Source organism: Mus musculus, chromosome 19 (genome assembly GCF_000001635.26).
Source record: "Mus musculus strain C57BL/6J chromosome 19, GRCm38.p6 C57BL/6J".
Taxonomy (NCBI): Eukaryota; Metazoa; Chordata; class Mammalia; order Rodentia; family Muridae; genus Mus; species Mus musculus.
In genome coordinates this window covers 5,078,750-5,098,729 of record NC_000085.6, presented here as the reverse complement: position 1 = coordinate 5,098,729, position 19,980 = coordinate 5,078,750, and the positions used below count along the sequence as shown (strand labels likewise).

At 54.7% G+C, this 19,980-nt stretch overlaps 3 protein-coding genes across 4 annotated transcripts; 2 read left to right on the top strand and 1 right to left on the bottom strand.

The window, feature by feature from the left end:
* The first annotated feature begins 208 nt into the window (after positions 1-208).
* Cnih2 (cornichon family AMPA receptor auxiliary protein 2) lies at positions 209-5,862 on the top strand. 2 transcript variants are annotated; one of them, NM_009920.4, is made up of 6 exons: positions 209-547; positions 3,930-3,998; positions 4,399-4,446; positions 4,698-4,810; positions 4,915-5,058; positions 5,233-5,862. In NM_009920.4, exons 1-6 carry the CDS (start codon positions 467-469, stop codon positions 5,258-5,260), a joined length of 483 nt encoding a protein of 160 aa, NP_034050.1. In that variant the 5' UTR covers positions 209-466; the 3' UTR covers positions 5,261-5,862. The 2 variants fall into 2 exon arrangements, with proteins under 2 accessions (NP_034050.1, NP_001289262.1); NM_001302333.1 differs by having other exon boundaries at positions 3,930-4,024.
* Yif1a (Yip1 interacting factor homolog A (S. cerevisiae)) lies at positions 5,851-10,192 on the bottom strand. The gene is made up of 8 exons (NM_026553.4): positions 9,982-10,192; positions 9,100-9,311; positions 8,854-8,958; positions 8,648-8,726; positions 7,305-7,362; positions 7,034-7,189; positions 6,508-6,601; positions 5,851-6,428 (listed from the first exon to the last, which is right to left on the bottom strand). The coding sequence occupies exons 1-8, from the start codon at positions 10,010-10,012 to the stop codon at positions 6,282-6,284; spliced, it is 882 nt and encodes a 293-aa protein (NP_080829.1). The 5' UTR covers positions 10,013-10,192; the 3' UTR covers positions 5,851-6,281.
* A 3,046-nt stretch (positions 10,193-13,238) lies between these two features.
* On the top strand, positions 13,239-19,397 carry Tmem151a (transmembrane protein 151A). Its single transcript, NM_001001885.2, has 2 exons — positions 13,239-13,432; positions 15,629-19,397. Exons 1-2 carry the CDS (start codon positions 13,358-13,360, stop codon positions 16,958-16,960), a joined length of 1,407 nt encoding a protein of 468 aa, NP_001001885.1. The 5' UTR covers positions 13,239-13,357; the 3' UTR covers positions 16,961-19,397.
* Positions 19,398-19,980: the final 583 nt, after the last annotated feature.

The window sequence follows — 19,980 nt, the reverse complement described above, 5'->3', positions numbered from 1 at the left end:
TAGTGGGCTTAGTTGTCCGAAAGTTGTACCAGGAACGGGCTTCCAGGTCTGCATGTTCTGGAGGTGCACAAACACTGGGCTCATTGGGGTGAGTGGCTGTGCTGGGCTGATGAGGCTGGCGGAGGGGCGCTCTGAGTCTCAGCCCCGCCCGAGGCCGCTGCACGGCGGCCCCGCCCCCGGCTCCGCCCCGCCGGCTTCGCGGGCTGGAGAGCGAGGGAGCCGCGGGCGAGGGATCGCAGGATGAGCGATCGGGGCCCGGGCAGCCGGCAGCGGACGCGCCCCCCGAGCCCCACGGCCCGCGCCCCGCGTCCCCCACGGCCTCGTGGCCCTGGTCCCGGACGCGCTGTCCGTGTCCCTAGAGTCCGGTGGGCCATGCCCGTCCGGCCCTAAGTGTGGGCCGGGGGGCGTCCCCTTGCGCCCAGACCCCGCGCTGGCGCCCCCCGGGCCACCGCCCGGCGCGGGGGCCATGGCGTTCACCTTCGCAGCATTCTGCTACATGCTCACCCTGGTGCTGTGCGCCTCCCTCATCTTCTTTGTCATCTGGCACGTAAGACTGGGCTTGGACTGGGGGCGGGGTGGGGGGCAAGTGGGCTTATGGAGCAGGAGGGGGCTGGGGCTGATGGTATCAGTGCTCCGGGGAAACTTGAAAGGTCTTTTCCACTAGCCCCCATGGTTTCTGTTCGCACCCCCCAACACCCCCTTGTCGTTGGCTTCCTTCCCCCGGGGCAGCCCCCCCCTTCCTTCACCGCCCCCGCCTGTCTGTGGGTATGTCAGTAGGTCCTGACCCTCTCCTTGCTTCATCCAGTCATTGGGCAGGGGCGGAATTCTTGATCCTTCTATATTCTCATCCATCCACCCCCGTCTGTCCATCGGGCAGTTTGTCTGTGTGCCCCCCCAGCCCCCCCGCTGAACCCCTCTCCTTTGTGGGTTTTTCCAACCAGAATGATGGAGATGGTTGCTATGGCAACTGCATCTGTTTACAAGACCCGCATATCTTAGAACCCATTAACCCTGTCCCCTCCTGGACCCCTCTGACCCAAGTGGGATAGGTTCGAAGCAGCTCAAGAAACCTAGCTCCCACCTGGTCTCACTCTGACTCTCCAGCTTCCTTCTGATTCCTTCACATACGTGCCTTTTGTCTTTCATGTCCCTCACTCCTGGTCTGCCCTCACCCTGGCCTAGCCTCACACCTCACTCTTCAGAATGTCTCTTGTCTCATCTCAAATGGTTTCCCATTGGAGAGGGTTCTTGTACCTAGTTCTCTCCTGGGCTTTCCCAAGGGCCTCCTCTACCTGGTTCTTTCTCCTCTCTAGAACTGTGAGCCTCTGGCTTACTGTTGAGGTCTCTGCCGGCTCCTTCCAGCTGCCCCTCCTCCAATGCACTCAAACGGGTCCCATACAGGCCTGTCTCTCTGTTGTAGCTACTAGCATGCACATCTCCTGGTCTAATCCTCTTTTAAGTGTTCTCTTATCTGACTGCATCCAGCGTGCCTCCGTCCCCTCTTGCTTTACCTTTCTTGCTCTCCATTTCTTGTGTCTTTCTGGGACTTGCTGCCTCCCAGAAAGCACCCTGTCTCTTCCTTTGTCCTCCCCTCCTTCCTCTTTGACAGGTACTAGATCCTGAGCCCCCACAGGCATCTCCAGACACACACCATCTCCAGCCCAACCCCTCACTTTGCTCCAGTCTTGATCTAGGTCTCCCAGTTGGGTTTCTTGTCCTCTGCTCCGTTTCTCTCTTCCTCCATCACTTCGAATCCATTATGCGCTTCCTGTCCCAGGCCCCAGGGCCTTGGACAGTTCTGTGGGGGAAGAACAACTTGGGTCCTAAGAATTAGAAAAAATGGGGGGACCCAGGCAGGATAGCTAACTAGCTCCTGAAATTCAAGGAGCCCCTTCCCACTCACAACTCCACTTTCCCTGGTGGGGCCCTTCTTAGGAGCTCAGAGCCTGCCTAGGACAGTTGCATAGCAGCTGCGGGGGAGTCAGGCTGCATAAGACCTGGACCTTGCAAAGTGTCCAGGCCGAGATGAAGTCTCCTGAGGTTGGGAGCAGCATCTCTGTTCTCTCGACAGACCTTTCTGGGACCCCTTCCACTGTGAGGCACTGAGCTTTTCACCCATTTAGCTTGGTCCTCTTATCAGGCTTATCAGTAAAACCAGGGCTTGCACATGCAAAGTCCAGGAGAGAGAGCGTGGTCCTCAGGTCAAAGCTGTTCAGAAGTAAAACCCCAGGACCCACTAGTCACTAGGCAACCCTGGTGAATGACGTGTGTCAGCTGTCACAGTGGAGAATTGTTTGTTCCGGGGTTGGGGGTGGGGGGAGACGATGCTGAGTCAGCGCCAGGCAGCCTGGGGGGGGTGGGAGGCTCGACACCCTCTGCCTACTGGTGGTGCCAGTTCGGGGGCAGACAGACGGTACCCTTCCGCCCCTGCTGGACCCTGTTGCTGTATCTCTCAGGCAGGCAGCAGCCCAGAGTCAATGAGGAATTGGGGGAGGGGCTCCAGATGGCCCCAGCTCCCTCCAGGAAGCCCATGTTCTTTTCCTCTAAACCGTATGGGGTCTAGGATGTTTGGGGGTGGTGGGCCTGCTGCCTCATCCTGGAGCTACAGGGGAAGGAAAGGGACTCCCCTTCCCCCTCAGTCAGGCTTCTCTGCCAGCCTGCCTCCCCCAGGTTACCTGCAGTTCCTTCCAGGTCCACAGCTTCATCTCAAATATCTGCTCCCTCAGGAATTTCTGAATACACCACCATCCCCCAGACACAGACACACCATAATAGAAGGTATCTTGGGGCCTTCTACTGTCACTCCCCCTATCACACAGGCCCTTTGAAACTGGCTACTAGAGAGCAATGGGTAGCCATTTCCATGACTACCATCCTTCTCACTTAAGACCACCATGCAATGAACCCCTCCCTGGACACAAAGCAGGCCAGCCTGCCCTTCACTGATCTGCCCTTGTATGACAAAGTGGGTAGTACTTTTAACTGGGTTATAACTTTACTACCTAGTAGCCCTTGTGGCCCTGGACAAGATACCTAACCTGTTTTCTCATCTGTAAGTCAAAAATGAAAGCAATACTAGCACCTAAGTCATTAGGTTGTTACAGGGTTCAAGCTAATGAAGCCTGCTGCGTGTTTATCTTGGCTGTGACTGTTAGCCAGCTTGTATCCCCAGCATTCCTAAACTGTTGTCCCCATTTCCTGGCTTTACAAACCACTAGGACTCCCCCTACTCCTATGTTAAAATCTAGTCTTTGTTGGCCGGCTGGCCGGCCATCCTGGAACTAGCTCTGTTGACCCTACCACCCACCTTGCTCCGTTCCCTTTCTTCCTATTCGCACACCACCCAACCCCGTGAACCTGCTACTTTCTGAATGTTCTTTCAACCTTCTGTGCCTTTGTATCTGTTCTCACCACTGCTTGGACTGCATTTCTCCCATTTGTTCACCAAATGCTTAGTCAGCTTGAACCCCACCAACCCATATGGAGTGCTGCGCTACCCCTAACTCTGATCAGGAGTTCTCTTCCTAGGCCCTGGGGCTCTCCTTGGACAAGAACTGTGTACCAAACCTCTATGGTTCCTGTACTAGCATGAGAGGAGAGGCCATGTCTTGAAATGTACGGGGAGTGCAGTAGAAACTAGGCATTGTCGACTGCTGTGTGAGCCTGGAGCTACCATTCTTCTCCACTAAGAAATAAGCTCCACTCAACAGGGTCTCCACTTATATGTCCCTATTCCAAGGAAGGACAGGCATGCGTGGCGTGTGTGTGTGTGTGTGTGTGTGTGTGTGTGTGTCTGGAAGGAAGGGAGGTGTTACCATCCAGATCCCTCCAAGAAGCCTGTGTTCTTTTCCTCTGAGCCATCTGGTGCCTGGGGTGTTAAGGGTGGTGGGCCTGCCCCAACCCTGACAGGCACACGCCCCTACCCCCAGATCATAGCCTTTGATGAGCTGCGGACTGACTTCAAGAACCCCATCGACCAGGGGAACCCAGCGCGGGCAGTAAGTGATACATGTGCTGTGCTGAGGTGTGTCCGTCCGTTTGTCTTTTTGTCATAGTGGAGGGTGGGAATGGAGATCGGGAAGATGGGGGTGCAATGTGGAGGGCTGAAGAGGTGACCCTGTCCTTTCCTCCGTCCCCACCCCCGCAAACACCTGGAGCGGACTCAGGGCTCCGGTTCCTCCTGGTGGGGATGCCTTTTCCAGGCTCTGGGCCGTTGCCATGGAGATGCGGGTGAAGGCCCCTCCATGGCGACAGTCACCATGGGGACGGCGGGCTGCTTGCCTGAGAATACACCGCAGAGAGTTCTGGCGCCCTCTGGTGACCACGCCCGGGGCCGTGGGAGGCGCTCTGGTTTCTACTCCTTGGCTTCCCTTATCTAGGCTCTTTCCTTCCCTACAGCGCGAGCGTTTGAAAAACATCGAACGCATCTGCTGCCTCCTGAGGAAGGTCAGTGTGAGGAAGCGCCTGGCTAGTGCTGCTTGCTCTCTCGCTCTCTGTAGGCCACAGCAAGTCTTGCCTTTCTTTTGAGGCTATTTGGTCCACTTTGCCACCCAGGAGGGTGGGAATGGCTAGCCAGAAAGGCCTTTTAGTTCTGAGATCATGGTGGGTTGGCACTTCCCAACATCATTACCCCTCTGTGCCATTGGGTCCATCCTGGCACCAGACCACTGACTTCTCACCCTCACACCCCCCCCCAGCTGGTGGTCCCGGAATATTCCATCCACGGCCTCTTCTGTCTGATGTTTCTGTGTGCAGCAGAGTGGGTGACCCTGGGCCTCAACATCCCCCTCCTCTTCTACCACCTCTGGAGGTGAGGGCAAGCAGTTACCTCGGGGACATAAAGATGGGGGCAGGGCAGGATGGGGGTCAGATCTGGTTGGCCAGAGGGGGGCACTCAGGCCTCCCTCGCACCAGGTACTTCCACCGTCCTGCGGATGGCTCTGAGGTCATGTATGATGCGGTCTCTATCATGAATGCTGACATCCTCAACTACTGCCAGAAGGAGTCCTGGTGCAAACTCGCCTTCTACCTGCTGTCCTTCTTCTATTACCTGTACAGGTGAGGCTGTGGCCACACAGCAGTTGGGATCCAGGCAAGGGGCATCCCCAGCTTTGGGCCCTTAGTTCCCGGGTCCCTCTTTTTGCCTTTGAGGATGATAGACAACTCAGGGCATGACTGAAGGGTGGCAGGCTTTCTCAGGTACACACGTTCACAGCCTCATCTCCCCCACAGTATGGTTTATACGTTGGTGAGCTTCTAAGGGGGAAGCCGGCCAGGGAGCAAGCCCAGAACGGACCGGACGCCTGTGCACCCCCAGCCCTGCCCCTCTGGCCACAGAGGCCTCAGCCCTGGGGAGGGAGGAGGCACTGGTGCCTCCAGCCTCTCCACCCCCCAAACTGCTGCTGCGGGGACCCCCGCCTTCAGAGCTCTCCCCTTCTGACTAGGGCCAGGCAAAGCTCTAAACGGGTGGGGGCTTCTCTGCTAGCCTGCAGCTAGGCATGGCAGTTGTCCTGGAAGGGGTAGGACTTCCGGTTTTGTCCGCTCCAGGGGAATTTGGGCCCTGCCAACAGGCAGACCTTGATCCTGGAAATACTGGGCAGCCCACCTTGGCCCTCACCCTGAAGCTCCCCGTGCAGGTGGGGGGGCACCTACACCAGGAATGAGCAGGCTCAACATGGGGGCAGCCCCATCCCTAGTCTGCCCTCCCCCCTCCCCAGGCTCTCTCTCCAACCCAGTCTCTACTTATCCCAAATCCAACCTACCCTGTCCCTTGGACCTATTTTCTATGTTGCCTGGAGGAGTCCAGCACCCCATCCCCTGACATTTGTGACAAAATATGAATAAACTACTGAAAACACACAAGCCCCAATTCTGCTTCTGGAAGGCTTGAACACATAGGGTTAGGTGGAATATTCTAGAGGTGACAACCCAGAGCTAAACCCCAGCACTGTGAGCCTTGCCCTACTTGCTCTGGGCTTTTCTGGAACCCTCTCGGATGAATCTGAAGCCTTGGAAGTCTCCTTGTAGCCACCCTTCCATCTTCCCTTTCCAGCTGTGTCCGATGCGACCCTTCCAGCTGTTTTTCAAAGCAGTATAAAAGATGCCTCGAGGATGCTCTCCCAGAATCCGCTTACCCTTCTCTTAGAAGCCTGAAGCCTAGTCCCCTGGGCAAAGCAGATACCTATGGCTTCCCCTCAGGTCCCAGGAACCAGGGTCAAGCCAAGTTAAGGAAACCAAATCTTCAATGTATGGAAAAATGAGTGCCACCTAAGGACCAGGGATCACCGGACCAGGTGGAAGGTCAGCCAGTATATGATGAGGGGCTGGAAGGCAGCTGCTCCCAGGGTCAGGTAGAGCTGGAGACGCTGCCGAGGGGCTGGGCCCCCCATGCTGTCAGGGCCTGAAGCTGCAGTCCGCAAAGATCGTACCTGGAAGAGAGGAGAGCTGAGTGGGCTAGGAAGGGGAATGTGTCCCAGAGGAGAGGGGGAGGGGCCGCCCCACACTCACAATGAAGTACATAAGCGCAGATGATGTCCAGGCCAGGGCCACGTAGTAGCCATCACTGCCGAAGAGCAGCCCCGTGAGCACACTAAGGATCATCCTGGGGGTGCAGGAGTGAAGTGGGAATGAACTGGGGGTGCAGGAGTGAACTGGAGGTTCCTGAGGTTGGAGCCTGAGACTAGCCCCACCCACCAGGGCCTACAACTACCCAGTACCATGACCCACAACACTGGGCTGTTCCCTACAAAGAACCAGACTCCAAATAGACCTGCAAGGTTCAGGACTCAGTCCCAGGGCCTAAACTCCCCTTCCCTTCTCTGGGCTCCCCAAGGTAACTAACAAATCCCCAGTCTCTTTAAAGTCACTGGCTCCAAGGGGAGACTGTCAGAAACAGCCACCAACTCACAGCGTAGAGCTGGCGGTTGAGACGGAGTAGAACTGTCTCTAGCATCACAGTGAAGGCTGTTGCTACATAGGCCCAAAACCTGTAGCCTGAGACCCTTCAGGCTCCTCTCAGCCTGCAGGCACTCACCCCACATATTTGTAACCGCTGTAAGCCAAGAGGTGGAAGGTACTCAGTTCACTGCGTACGGTGGCCAGGTAGAGGCCCAGAAGCAGAGCCAACACCTCCATGAACACCCACACCAGTGCTGTGCTTGCACACAGGCCCAACACCTCTGGGGAGAACCTGCAGCCATGGGAGAAGGTAGGTCAGGGTAGGCCCAAGGTGGGTGAGCTAGGACCTGGCACAGATTCCCTACAGAGGAAGGGACATAAGCCAGGAGGGAGAAGAGAATACTAACCTTTGCTGAATGCCTAGCGCCATTCCAGCCAGCAGCACGTATGTGATGAAGGCCATGGCTGCCAAGAGAAGAGAAGAGAGGAAGTAGTTCCTCTGGCTTCCTCACCCAGAGCCCCTCATTAGGCATTCAAGTCCACTAGTGCTCCAGCCTCTCCCATCCTTCCCTCCCTGCATATCCCAACTTCACTCTCCAATGTCCTGTCCCCGGTGCGCCTCTCGACTGCCCCTTCCAGCTGACTACTACTGGGCCTCCCAGGACCATAGCCATCACCTTCCCTCCCATTAGGAAACTCATCAGCTCCCTGCAATATCTCCAGAATTAACACCACGGTCAAGACCTCTGCTCATCCTAGACAGGTACCAGCCTGATTTCTGGCAAGACTAGAACCAAAAAGAAAGCTTCATGGACAACATAGGCTGTCCTAGGGTCCAGGATTCTGGGAATAGGGTCCCTCTCCACCAACAATTATGAGTTTGACCACTGGCCATGCAGAAACCCCTGGTTAACTATGAGCTGTTTTCACAGGAGCTCAAAGATGTAGGGAGCCAGGCAGGCTTCAGCAGCAATTTCAACTCCCCAGACACCAGGTTGATGGAGCCACCAGAAGGCACAGGACTGCTACCTGTAAGCGATGGGGCAGTTAAGGCCTTATAGCCTTGACTTCAGCATATGACAAAGGATGGCAATACCAGCTTTGTAACAGATCATGAGAGGAACAGAGGATGGAACAACCTTAGCGGCTGCCCTTCCTGACAGCTCCTCCAGACAGCTCTGCCCTAGTATATCTGCTTTCCTTGTGTGTGCCCTGAGCCTGAACCTTCTTAGCCAACAGGACAGAGTGAAGTGCAGAGGCAAGTAGGTAGCCTGACAAGCGCCATGGGGACGCAGGCAGCTGTGAGGATCCAAAGTCTGAAGCCCTACAGCTGGGAACTGCTGGGCCGAGTGAAACCCTGAGCTCCAGGCTGGAGAGAGACAGGGTCCACTTTAAAAGTCAGGAAAGTGCCGGGCGTGGTGGCGCACGCCTTTAACCCCAGCACTCGGGAGGCAGAGGCAGGCAGATTTCTGAGTTCGAGGCCAGCCTGGTCTACAGAGTGAGTTCCAGGATTCCAGGACAGCCAGGGCTACACAGAGAAACCCTGTCTCGAAAAACCAAAAAAAAAAAAAAAAAAAAATCAAGGTCATTCAGGAAGTTTCCTACTGGTCATCCTGTCAACTTAGTGTCTAGTAACAGTCCCACGTGGAAAGCTCCAGGAATGAACGCTGGGTCATTAACAGAATCGTCTTCCTAACTATGCTCAAGGCACAAGTCCCCTTTGTGGCCAAGCCCCACATCAGAGACTCACTGGGGATATAGAGGTCAGGGGCATTGAGATCTTTCCGCGGGGGCAGAGGCACATCATGGCTGTATTGCATTTTCCAGTTCTGGCCGTGGCGAGGTGGTCGGGTAAACAGGAGCAGAGAGAAAGAGAGAGAGGGTTGAGATCTGATGATCAGTCAGGTTATCCGCGAGTGGGGAGAGGCTGGCCAGCTCTCCTGGTGGGAAGCTCACCTGATGTGTGTATGGGAAGACCAATAGCCCTAGCTTCTTAGCGACATAGGCTGTGTCCACAGCAAAAAAATACTTGAGTTTGTTCACGGACACAAAACGGTGCAGCTGGAAGTAAAGAGAAGAGGCTATGGATGAGCCCTACCGTGATCCTTCCTAAAGGATGCCTGGGGAGTAAGATGGGATCCTGTGACACCCCAACCCTGGCCAGAAGCCCTGCCTCCCTCCTCCCGGGAGCCCAGGGCACACCTCTTTGTGCACTATGTCCTTCCCTTGGGATGCTATGGAGGTGCCATAGGCCATTGCCATATTGGCCACTGGGTCTCCAAGCAGGTTGTTGACACTGAAGGCTACATCAGCTCCTGGGGCTGGGTATCCGCCCAGTTGGCTGGAATAACCACCACTTGTATCATCGAAGAGTGGAGGAGGGTCTGGAGCTGCCCGGGTCCTATGCTTGGAACCTGCAGGTGTGAGAGGACCAAAGTAGATTACAGAATTACAGAGCAAGAACCCAGACCACTGCCCTTTCCCCAGGCTGGGAAGCTGTGCATAGGTCCTAAGGCACCGAACAATTGAGGAAAAGGCAGGATGAGTTTTAAAGTCGATCTCCTATCCTTCGGGGGGTCAGGGTGGGGGATCATTTACTGCATGCAGTGGGAAAGGTGTGCCTAAACATGGCTACCCATTTGGGGTTTCTAGGAAGTCTCTCAAGGGAAATGATCTCTGAGTACTAGCGAGTGAAAAGACGTTTGCTTGGGCACAATCACCGCAAAGACATTCCTTGACTTAACACAGGTAGAAAAGGCAATATTGGCTATTCGGAGTCCCTGGACAGTGGTCAGGAATGCTGCCCGAGTTGTAAGAGGGAAAGGAAGTTCTGGAGGCAAATTCGGTACAAGCAGGATTAGACTTGAGGATCCCAGTAGTGCTGTCGCAGCCTGATCTCAGGACTGGCTAGTAAGGGCGAAGTCCAGGACACGCTGCAGTGTGGCAGGGCAGGAACCCGAGAGACACTCTCCCCGCCCTGGGCAGCGGTCACTGCAGACCCTCTCCAACAGAACCAGTGGGTCTCTCAGCGTATTTGGCTCCCCGCTGCCAGGCCGCGCCCCGCCCTCCCCACTCCTCACGCACCGTGGACTCCATATGCCGAATGGTAAGCCATGGCCGTGACGTTCGCTCTACCCAAGGGTCGTGGGTACTTCGCTGAGTCGTGGGTACGAACACTACTGAAACAGCTACTTCTCTTGCCTGGTCCTGACCGAAGTTACCCGACGGCCCGACACGTCCCAGGGCTGTCCGATCGCGGCCGCCATGTCCTTGGCGTCACACTTCGCTGTCTACCATTGGCTCGTCGGAAGAGCTGGTTCTCCCCCTTTACACTTTCAATTGGCTACTGGTGAGCTCTCTTCCAATCGGGTTTTGTCATATTCAACTTCCGACAGATAGGGGGCGGAGCTACTCAAGATGTTCTCGGATTGACTAGTAGGCTGGCTAATTTGCGGCGCTACCAGCCAATAGGTGAGAAGGAGTTGTAACTTAGTTCCGCGTCTGCGCCAAGAGGCGCTTGACGCTCCTTGCCACGACTACGCCAATAGGAAGATTAAAGTCCTGACCGACCCAACTAGTCAGGGCACAAAGCTGGCTCCGCCGCAATGCAGTCCAAGAGGAATGCGGCGGTCGGTCAAGCTCTGACTGATCCCTGCCCCTACTCTGTGCTCTTTCCTCCAATTCACTCCATCCTGTTTTGGAGCTCCGGCCTGCTAGAAATTGTTGTTGTTGCCCGCACCGGGAGAGTGACAGCGCGGCCCTGAGCCCTGGAACGCTGACTCCTCCTCCGCCCTCCCACTCCTTTCAGAACTGGTGCTGTCCGTCGGCTGGTGCTGAAAATGCCCTGTAGAGTCCGCCGCTGGGCTCATCCCCGAGGGCCTCTGCTGGGAGGGTTTGGAATCGCGCTCAATACGTTATGCACACACGCACTCACACGCACACACGCGCTCACGCATGGGGCAGGAGACAGAAACTGAGACCACCCAGAAGATACGAAGTCCTGGTGGTATACATGGGACAGGAATCTGTACTGGGCCTTGTTCCATCGCTTTCTCCAGTGGTCCGGGAGATTTGGGAGGCAGAGGTGTAGTGACCTGTCTCCTGAAGGTCTCCTGAGTCATCACCAGTCCTGTGATCTCCAAGTGAGGCCCGTAAGCTTCACTCCTAGTCTCCTAGGCTCTTTTCTTCCCACCCAGGCTGTAACCACTCCCATCGTCGCTGGAGACAATCCCTCCAAGGGTCCCTCTCTCACAGACTGTCAGGTACTATTCTCTAGATAGCATGACACACCCTCGGATACTTACAGCTGACTAACTACTCAGCGTTTAGTTGCATAAGGTCAGACTTTTCTGATCCCCAAACTCAGCCCATGCTGTCCAACAGCTGCTTTTGCTCCTCCGCCTGGGATGCGGGAGATATGCCTTTCCCTTTTTATCCATTTGTCCAAATCCTTTAAGAGTCATGTTAGCTTGCTTGTGAGATGGCTCAGCAGACTGCCAAGCCTGAGAACCTAAATTCAATTCCCAGACGGTGGAAGAAGAGAGCCAACTCCGAAAAATCTTCCTCCGATTTGTACACTCGAGCTATGTTAAAGTGCACCTCTTTGCACCATCCCGCCCAGAGAGAGATACACAGAACAAATACATTTAACATGTAATTAATTTTGGGGGGGGGGGGAGATCGGGACTGGAGAGATGGCTCAGTGGTTAAGAGCATTGGCTGACTGCTCTCCGAAGGTCCCAGCAACCACACAATGGCTCACAACTATCTATACAGCTATTGTGTATTGTATATATAAAATAAATAAATAAATCTTGCCAGTTGTGGATGCGTACGCCGGTAGGATTTGGTGAAGGAGGCAGAGGCAGGAGGATCACGAGTTCAAGGCCAGCCTACAAAATCACGAGTTCGAGGTCTACAAAATAGTTCCAGGACAACCAGGGCTATACAGAGAAACCCTGTCTCAGAAAAAAAAAAAAAAAAAAACAACCAACCAAACAAACAAACAATCAAAAAAACCCAGAGGTCCTGACTTCAATTCCCAGAAACCACATGGTGGCTCACAACCATCTGTAATGGGATCTGATGCCCTCTTCTGGCATGCAGGTGTACGTGCAGATAGAGCACTCATACATAAAATAAATACACCTTTAAAAAATAAAAATAAAAGGGGGGATCACTTTAGCCCTTACAGAGGGACAAAGGGAACGGAGGCTTGACCATGGCCCAGAGTGATGGCTAGAGTCTGGGTTCTAAACCCCTCTTTAATCAGATTTTCCCTGAATATTTTCCATGAGGACAGGAACTATGTCATTCCTAACACCTATCTATGTCTTCCTAGTGCCCAGGCACACTAACTACATATAGACAATAGCCAGAAAACATTTAGGCCCAATAAGTAAACAAATGGGTGCGGTTGGAGAGATGGTCGCTCTTCCAAAGGACCTGCTTAGATTCCCATTATTCACTCAGCAGCTCACAACCATCTATCATTCCAGTTCCAGGGGATCGAACACCCTCCTCTGCCCTCTGTGGGCACTGCTTGTATGTGGTGTACAGACAAACATACAGGCAAAACACATATAAAATAAAATAGTAATTTTAAAAGTAAACACAAAATAAGCAAAGATGGAGGACAGTGAAATATACTTTTAGTCCCAGCTCAGGAGGCAGAGGTAGGTGAATCTCTGAATTTGAGGCCTCTGAAATGTGAGAAACCAGCCCCGTGAGCTATACACACCTGAGAAAAGGGTGTCCCATGCAGGGCAAACCTATCACACACACACCCCGCCCCCGCCTGGCCTAAACATGCTAGTGACTTTAATCCAACATATTATCATTCCCATTTCTCAGATAGAAAGGCTGAGTTTATGGCTTGAACATGCTGGTCAAAAGTCGCGCAGCCTAGAGTTCCTGGTGCCCTGGCTCCAGCCCACCAGCCTGTAATCCAGCAGATGAGACTGTCTTTCCCTTCTGGGTATTAACTGTCAACAAGCAAAGCTTATGGGGTGAAGTCTGGGTGGGCTTAGTGCTGGGCCTATTCCCTAGAGAGGAACCTGCGGACGTCCACCCACCATGGCCGTCTTCATTACTCAGTTGGGGAGACTCGGGTGCCGCAGAGCAAGGACTCGCCCAAGGTCGCAAGCGCGAGCGCGGCTAGAGAAACCAGGCGTCCGGCGGTCCAGACTGGGCTTCCCACAGGCGAGGGGGTGGAGATGGGGTGTGCCCGCGGTGCCAGGCGCGGCCAGCGGCGCCACCGGTGCTGCGGGGGCGGGGTCAGCGGAGGGCGGGGCGCCGGGCACCGCGGCCGCCAACGCCGCCGCGCTCGGGCTGGGCTCCGCGCACTCTTCAGCGGCCGCCGAGCCGAGCGGACGCCCCTCGGGGCCGCACCGCAGCCCCCCCGCACCCCTGCTTATCATGCCCCGAGCCAGGGCCTGGCAGCCGAAGCAGCCAGGACACCATGCCGGAGGGCGAAGGTGGAGACTGCGGGGAGGTGCCCGCGCTCGTTCCGGACGGCGAGCCGCTGCGAGAGGAGGTACCGGGGGCGAGTAGTGGGAAAGAAGCCAGGGCTGTAGAGAGGTGAAGGGGACAAGTAGAGGGGCGATCCCCGGAGAGGGATTGAGGAGGAAAGTCCCGGAGCCCCTCCAGCAATGACGTCATTGGGGAGACAGCGTTCTGGTAGGGGTCGAGGCTTCGGGATCCACGTAGGTCAAGGCAGGAATAGATGGCAGGAATGTAGGGGAGACCCTGACCCTCGACGCCCCCTCAACCATCTTCTCCTGTCCTGTGACGTCAGCCCCTGTGGCCCCCACACGTCCCTGTTCCATAGCGCAGCCGGGGATGCTGTCCGTGACTGCTTGGGCCATGGGGTCAGGCCCCCAGTCCAGCCCAGTTGCTCACGAGGTGTCGGGCGGTGCCTGCAATGCAGTAGCGGTGGCAGGGACTGGAGGTGGGGGAGGGAAAAACGGAAGAGAAAGGAGCGGAGCCTGCTGATACCTTTCTCTCCCCCACCCCCAGGTGAGGACTGAGGGCCCACTCCAGTGGCTGAGATCCCCAGACCCCCTCCCCAGCTCTAGCTAGGAGGATGTGCCAAGTGTAAGATGATAGGTGTGGAAAACAGGGTGGTGTGTGGTCTGCATGTGTGAGCGGATATAAATGCATTTTGTGGTGTGTGTGTGTGTGTGTGTGTGTGTGTGTGTGAAAGAATTCTGGTGATGTGTTCCCTGTGTCTTCAGTAGAAACATATATACCCTGTAGTCAGGTGAGCCTCTGGTGGGTCCCTTGCCTTGGGTCTTCACCCAAGAGTGTGGGTGTGTATGATTTCATGCTGTGCCTCTCTAGTGTGTTGCTAAGTATGGACTGTGGGTGTCAGGTTGCTATAGGGTGGGGTAGGCATGCACTGTGGTCAGGTGAGGGTCTTACATGTCTAGGTGCCAGAGTGTAACATGTATGTGCATATGCCCTGTGCTGATGTGGTCTTGAGTGTGTGGGTGTACCTTGCTACAGCCCTGATGTTTGTTCTCTGAAAATAAGTGAGGTTCTGTTGTTTCTTAATGAGCGATGGTGTTCCTTTGTGGTAGGTGGGTCTATGATGAGCCTGTGTTGGAGGTGTGGATGGGTGGGTGTGTGCCCCTGGCTGGCACAGGTCTAAGTGGCAGAATGCACCTGTAAATTTCATGCACCATGGGACCAGGCTGCTCTGGATGGGTCTGGGGGCCAGTCTCCTCTCCTTTTGGGCCTCTCGAGGTATGGTAGGACTGAGTAGGTGACATTACCCAGACTCCCACTCTATACCCTCCACCTTTTCTCTCCAGTTCCCTTTCCCCTTCCCATTTCCTTCTCTTCTATTGACACCAGAGCTGAGGTAGCCAGGCTGGCAGTTCTACCATGGAGAATATGCCAAGATCTTTGGGTCAAAAAGTACTTTGTGCTGCCCAGCAACTTGTGTCCCACCCCTTCCCTCAGCAGATTAGGGATGGAGGGTGGCCCTCTATCTGCTCCTAGGCCTGAGACTTACACCTCTCCCATTCCTCATCTCCCCCACCCCCACCCCGACTTAACAGCCTCTTCCGAGTCTCCTGCCATCCCTTGTGGAACAGGGGACCAGTGGGAGCCACAGGGTAGCAGCAAAAGTGTTTATTCCCAGGGCCAGACCCTGTGCTAACAAATTCCCACATGTGATCTCTCTGAATCCTCAACAGCCAGGTGTGCAGATGAGAAAACAGGGTTGGAGTAGGTGAGGGGTCCGCCCAAATCACACTGAGAAGAAGGTGTAGAGCTGGGGCTCCTTAGCCTGCACACACACACACACACACACACACACACACACACACACACCACTTCTTACCACATCAGCCTCCTAGATCACCATAACCAAAATCCAGAGGCAGAGAGAGTAAAAATGTAGCCAAATGCACACAGAGGATTAGAGACAGAACAGCAACTGCCAGAAATCAGATTTCTAGGTAGTCATTGGGGGAGGGGGGGCGGGGTCATTTCTTCTCTGTTGGGATCTTATTCGGGTAGGGGGCTGCTAACAGCAGGGCACGGGGCACAGGAGGAGGCAAGCTCATAACAGATAAACAAGGTTTGCTACTGTGAGACTTGCTGCAAAAAAAAAACGCTCAATCAATAGAAGCCTCAGTTTCTTCTTCTGTAAAGTGGGTCCACCTCCTTCCTACTAGTGGTTCCCCACTGACATCTTCCTCTCCTTTCTCTGCCCACCCCGCAGCAGCGGCCCCTGAAGCAGTCCCTGGGAGGCTCTCTGTGTCGAGAGTCTCACTGGAAGTGCCTGCTCCTTACACTGCTCATCCATGCCTGTGGGGCTGTGGTGGCCTGGTGTCGCTTAGCCACTGTGCCCCGCCTGGTCCTGGGGCCTGAGGCAGCCTTGGCTCGTGGGGCTGGCGGTCCACCGCCCACCTACCCAGCCAGTCCCTGCTCGGATGGCTACCTGTACATCCCATTGGCCTTCGTCTCCCTCCTCTACCTCCTCTACCTGGCCGAGTGCTGGCACTGTCATGTGCGGTCATGCCAGGCGCCTCGCACCGATGCCAACACAGTGCTTGCCCTGATCCACCGGCTGCAACAGGCTCCGCCCTGTGTCTGGTGGAAGGCCACCAGCTACCACTACGTGCGCCGCACACGCCAGATCACCCGCTACCGCAATGGGGACGCCTATACCACCACACAGGTCTACCATGAGAGGGCGGACAGTCGCACAGCTCGGGGTGAGTTTGACTACAGTGCACATGGTGTCCGTGACGTCTCTAAGGAGCTCGTGGGCCTGGCAGACCACGCAGCCACGCGGCTGCGTTTCACCAAGTGCTTCAGCTTTGGGAGTGCTGAGGCCGAGGCCTCGTACCTCACGCAGAGGGCCCGCTTCTTCAGTGCCAATGAGGGCCTGGACGACTACCTAGAGGCCCGGGAGGGCATGCATCTGAAGGATGTGGACTTCCGTGAGTCCCTCATGGTCTTTGCAGACCCCCGCAGCCCACCCTGGTATGCCCGAGCCTGGGTCTTCTGGCTGGTGTCTGCAGCCACGCTGTCCTGGCCACTGCGAGTGGTGGCAGCCTATGGGACAGCCCATGTGCACTACCAAGTGGAGAAGCTTTTCGGTGCCAGCTCACCGCCCCCAGGGGCTGTGCCCAGCGGACCACCACTCTCTCGCGTGGCCACCGTGGACTTCACAGAGCTTGAGTGGCACATCTGCTCCAACCGGCAGCTGGTGCCCAGCTACTCGGAGGCTGTGGTTATGGGTGCCAGCTCTGGGGCCTACCTGCGAGGCTGCCAACGCTGCCGCCGCTCGGTCAGCAGCAACTCCCTGCCTCCTGCCCGCCCCAGCGGGCCTCGCCTACCCTTCAGTCGCAGCCGCCTCTCGCTAGGTGCTGGGGGCCGAACCACCCCAGGGGTCTTCCGAAGCTTAAGTGGAGGTCCCTTGGGACGCAGAGGGGAGGACACGGAGCCTCTGGAAAGCCCTCCGTGCTATGAGGACGCCCTTTACTTCCCGGTGCTCATTGTCCACGGAGACAGCGGCTGCCGGGGAGATGGGCAGGGTGCACTCTGAGGTACCCGCTCCTACAGTCCCAGAACACCCCTCTCTTCTCACCATCTCACCACGGGCTTGGATGTCTGATTAACTGTCGGAAACAGGAAAGAAAACAGACCAGCCACGCACAAGGGGTGGGAGTGGAGTGGGATCCTTAGACTGAAATGCGGTGACACATGGTCCTCTGAGGAGGAAGTAAATGCCATCTAAGTTGAGTCTGTGATCTGTCCCCAGCATGGCTCCCCCAACCATCGCCATGTTCCCCTGTGATAGCAGATGATGCTGGGCAGGGAGAGAAGCTTCCAGAAAGACTGGGATGGGGAAGAGACCTGAGCACGGCCGCCTGCCTCTCTGCCACGCTGAGCTACATGTGGGGCCCTCCAGCAACATAGAAGCACAAACTGGTGGCCTGGGACCATGGCCAGCTGGGATTGCTGTCCTGAAGCTGAACAGCTGGCTGTGGCTACCCCATAGCTTGGTCCCCTGCCCACCAGAGTTTCCATCTTCCTCTGCTCCATTCTTTTTGTCTGCCCTCTGGCCTCTGCTCCGGGCAAGTGCCCTGATTATCCCTAGACCCTAAGGTGTGGTTAGTCCCTCCACAGCGCCCAGCTCTCAGAGCACAGACTTGCTCTCTGCCCCCACCTTGGTCTCCCTGGTTCCTGCTGCACCCTCATTACATCCAGCTTTCCTTGTGACCCAGGTTTTCCAACTCTGAGCCCCAGCATCCTAAAATTCATATCTGCCTCTGTCAGCCACGCAGCACCTTGTCTCCACCATCCCTCCGGGCTTCTCTGCTCTTCACCTTCTGCGTGATCCACAGGATGCAGGACTACAGGGCATCCGAGGGGCTCTGCCTTGGCCACAGCCTCTTGGACGATGCCCTGGTTGCCTTGAAGGCCCCTGCTTCTCCCATTCATGGAGCCTGTCCAGGGGACACCATCCCTCCCTAGGGAGAACAGACTAGTCCCTTCCCTTCCAACTGGGGATTCCACCCCCTCTCAGGGGCTGGCGGGGGAGGGAAGAGACAGAGAAAATTAAATAAAGTTATGAAACGGGAGAGGTTTCACACGTGTGTTCCTGGGTGATGGGTCCAAGGCCACTGAGTACAGAGTCAGGTGTAATGGTGGGCTCAGGGAGGAGACCCAGAGGTAGCGTCTAGTATTCAGACACACAGGGTGGGAGCCTTTCTGCCTCCCCCAGGGCCTCTGAGACCCAGCTTTGAGATGGCCTGAGTAGCTGACTACACTCAACCCCAGTATCAGAACTTGATTACATAGTATGCATTGTCCCAGGTGACTCCTCTTCCAACCTGGTGGCAATTGCAAACCTGCTGGGCATGCAGAGGACTAAGGGGTGATGTCTGCTTCCCACTGTGGGGAGAAAGGTATGGCTTGTAACCCAAATACAGTTCCATTTGTGGCCACTGAGCAGTCTGGGGCAAGTTGAGGGAAAGAAAGCTGAAACATGGGCAAGCCAAAATGGAATCTAAAGAAAGAGAATACAGGAAGGGCCTCACTCTTCTGAGTGAGGTGTCAATGTTGTATGCAGAGTTTGCTCACGATGTCTACTATACACGAGTGCTAGGCTGCGGGGAAGCAGGAGTATAATTAGTTCCCGAGCTTTGAGTAGCATGGGGAAACAGAAGCCAAGACCCATGGCTCTAGGACAAACACCAGAGTCTGTGTTGGAGCTGGAGCCATGGTGAATAGTTGAAAAAGAAGAAAGCTGAGGCTTTACATGAAGACAACGTCCAGCTGCCTGCAGGGAAGTCTAGCTCAGTGGGTAGAGTGCTTGTCTAGCGTGCAAGTGGCCCAGGGTTCCAGCTCCAATAACATGAGTAGCAAGTGTGGTGATGTGAGTCTATCATCCCAGTGTTCAGAAGATAGAGGCAGGAGGTTGGAATTTCAAGGTCATCCTTAGCTAGGTCTGGAGTTCAAGATTAGCCTGGGAGACCTGAGACTCCATATAATAAACAACTGAAGTAGAAAACCTACAGTACCCAAAATACCAAGAAATCTTCCTGGGGGAGGTCTCTGCCCTTCCTTCTCCTCTGATACTATAGCTACCAAGTGCTCACAGAACCTTCTTTCTTCCTCAATGTATAAATCCAACTGTATCCTAGATGGCAGTGACCCCAGCCAAAGGCAACATTCTACACTCCCTTGCATGGATAGTGTGACATAATTCTAAGACATAGTCAGAAGGAGTGAGAAGGGATTTTTTTAAAGTATTATTTATTTTATGTATATTTTGAGTACACTGAAGCTGTATGCAGATACACCAGAAGAGGGCATCAGATCTCATTAAAAATGGTTGTGAGCCACCATGTGATTGCTGGAAATTGAACTCAGGACAACTGGAAGAGCAGTTAGTGCTCTTAACCACTGAGCCATATCTCCAACCTGAGAAGGGATTTCTAATGATGTCTTTTAAGATAAAAACAATGTTGGAGAAAGCCATTGTTTTTTGTTTTCTTTTGCTTCATCCGGTATTCATGTTGGAATGTACATGTGATAGCTGGAACTCTAGCAGTTATCTTGGATCTGGAGGTAACTTTGAAAATTGCAACCATGTGCAGAGAATAGTAATATCAAGATAAAAGATCCTGGGTCTCTACTGCCTCAGTGGGGTTGCCAAAGCACTCCTGGTTGCCTACTTCCAGACTTCAATGCAAAGGAGTAAAATACAGTTTATTTAAGTCACTATTTTCTCCTTCGTTTCCATTAACAACAACCTTTATTAATTATCAGGTGGTGATGGCGCACACCTTTAATCCCGGTACTCAGAAGGCAGAGGCAGGCATATCTCTGTGAGTTTGAGACTAAGCTGGCCTACAGAACAAGTTCCAGGGCAGCCAGGGTTATGCAAAGAATCCCTGTCTTGTGTTTTCTTTTTTTTTTTTTTAAATGTGTTCTTTTTTAAGATTTATTTATTATTATATGTAAATACACTGTAGCTGTCTTCAGACACACCAGAGGAGAGCGTCAGATCTTATTATGAATGGTTTTGAGTCACCATGTGGTTGCTGGGATTTGAAC

Excerpts from the sequence above, each read along its gene's own strand:
- Tmem151a (NM_001001885.2), top strand. The coding sequence starts at position 13,358 with ATGCCGGAGGGCGAAGGTGGAGACTGCGGGGAGGTGCCCGCGCTCGTT. Across the intron at positions 13,433-15,628 it reads GCGAGCCGCTGCGAGAGGAG|CAGCGGCCCCTGAAGCAGTC; the intron begins GTACCGGGGGCG and ends CCCACCCCGCAG.
- Cnih2 (NM_009920.4), top strand. The coding sequence starts at position 467 with ATGGCGTTCACCTTCGCAGCATTCTGCTACATGCTCACCCTGGTGCTG. Across the intron at positions 4,811-4,914 it reads CTCTTCTACCACCTCTGGAG|GTACTTCCACCGTCCTGCGG; the intron begins GTGAGGGCAAGC and ends CCCTCGCACCAG. Across the intron at positions 5,059-5,232 it reads TTCTTCTATTACCTGTACAG|TATGGTTTATACGTTGGTGA; the intron begins GTGAGGCTGTGG and ends TCTCCCCCACAG.
- Yif1a (NM_026553.4), bottom strand. The coding sequence starts at position 10,012 with ATGGCTTACCATTCGGCATATGGAGTCCACG. Across the intron at positions 7,363-8,647 it reads CCCTGACCTCTATATCCCCA|CCATGGCCTTCATCACATAC; the intron begins GTGAGTCTCTGA and ends TTCTCTTGGCAG. Across the intron at positions 6,429-6,507 it reads CTGCGCTTATGTACTTCATT|GTACGATCTTTGCGGACTGC; the intron begins GTGAGTGTGGGG and ends CCTCTCTTCCAG.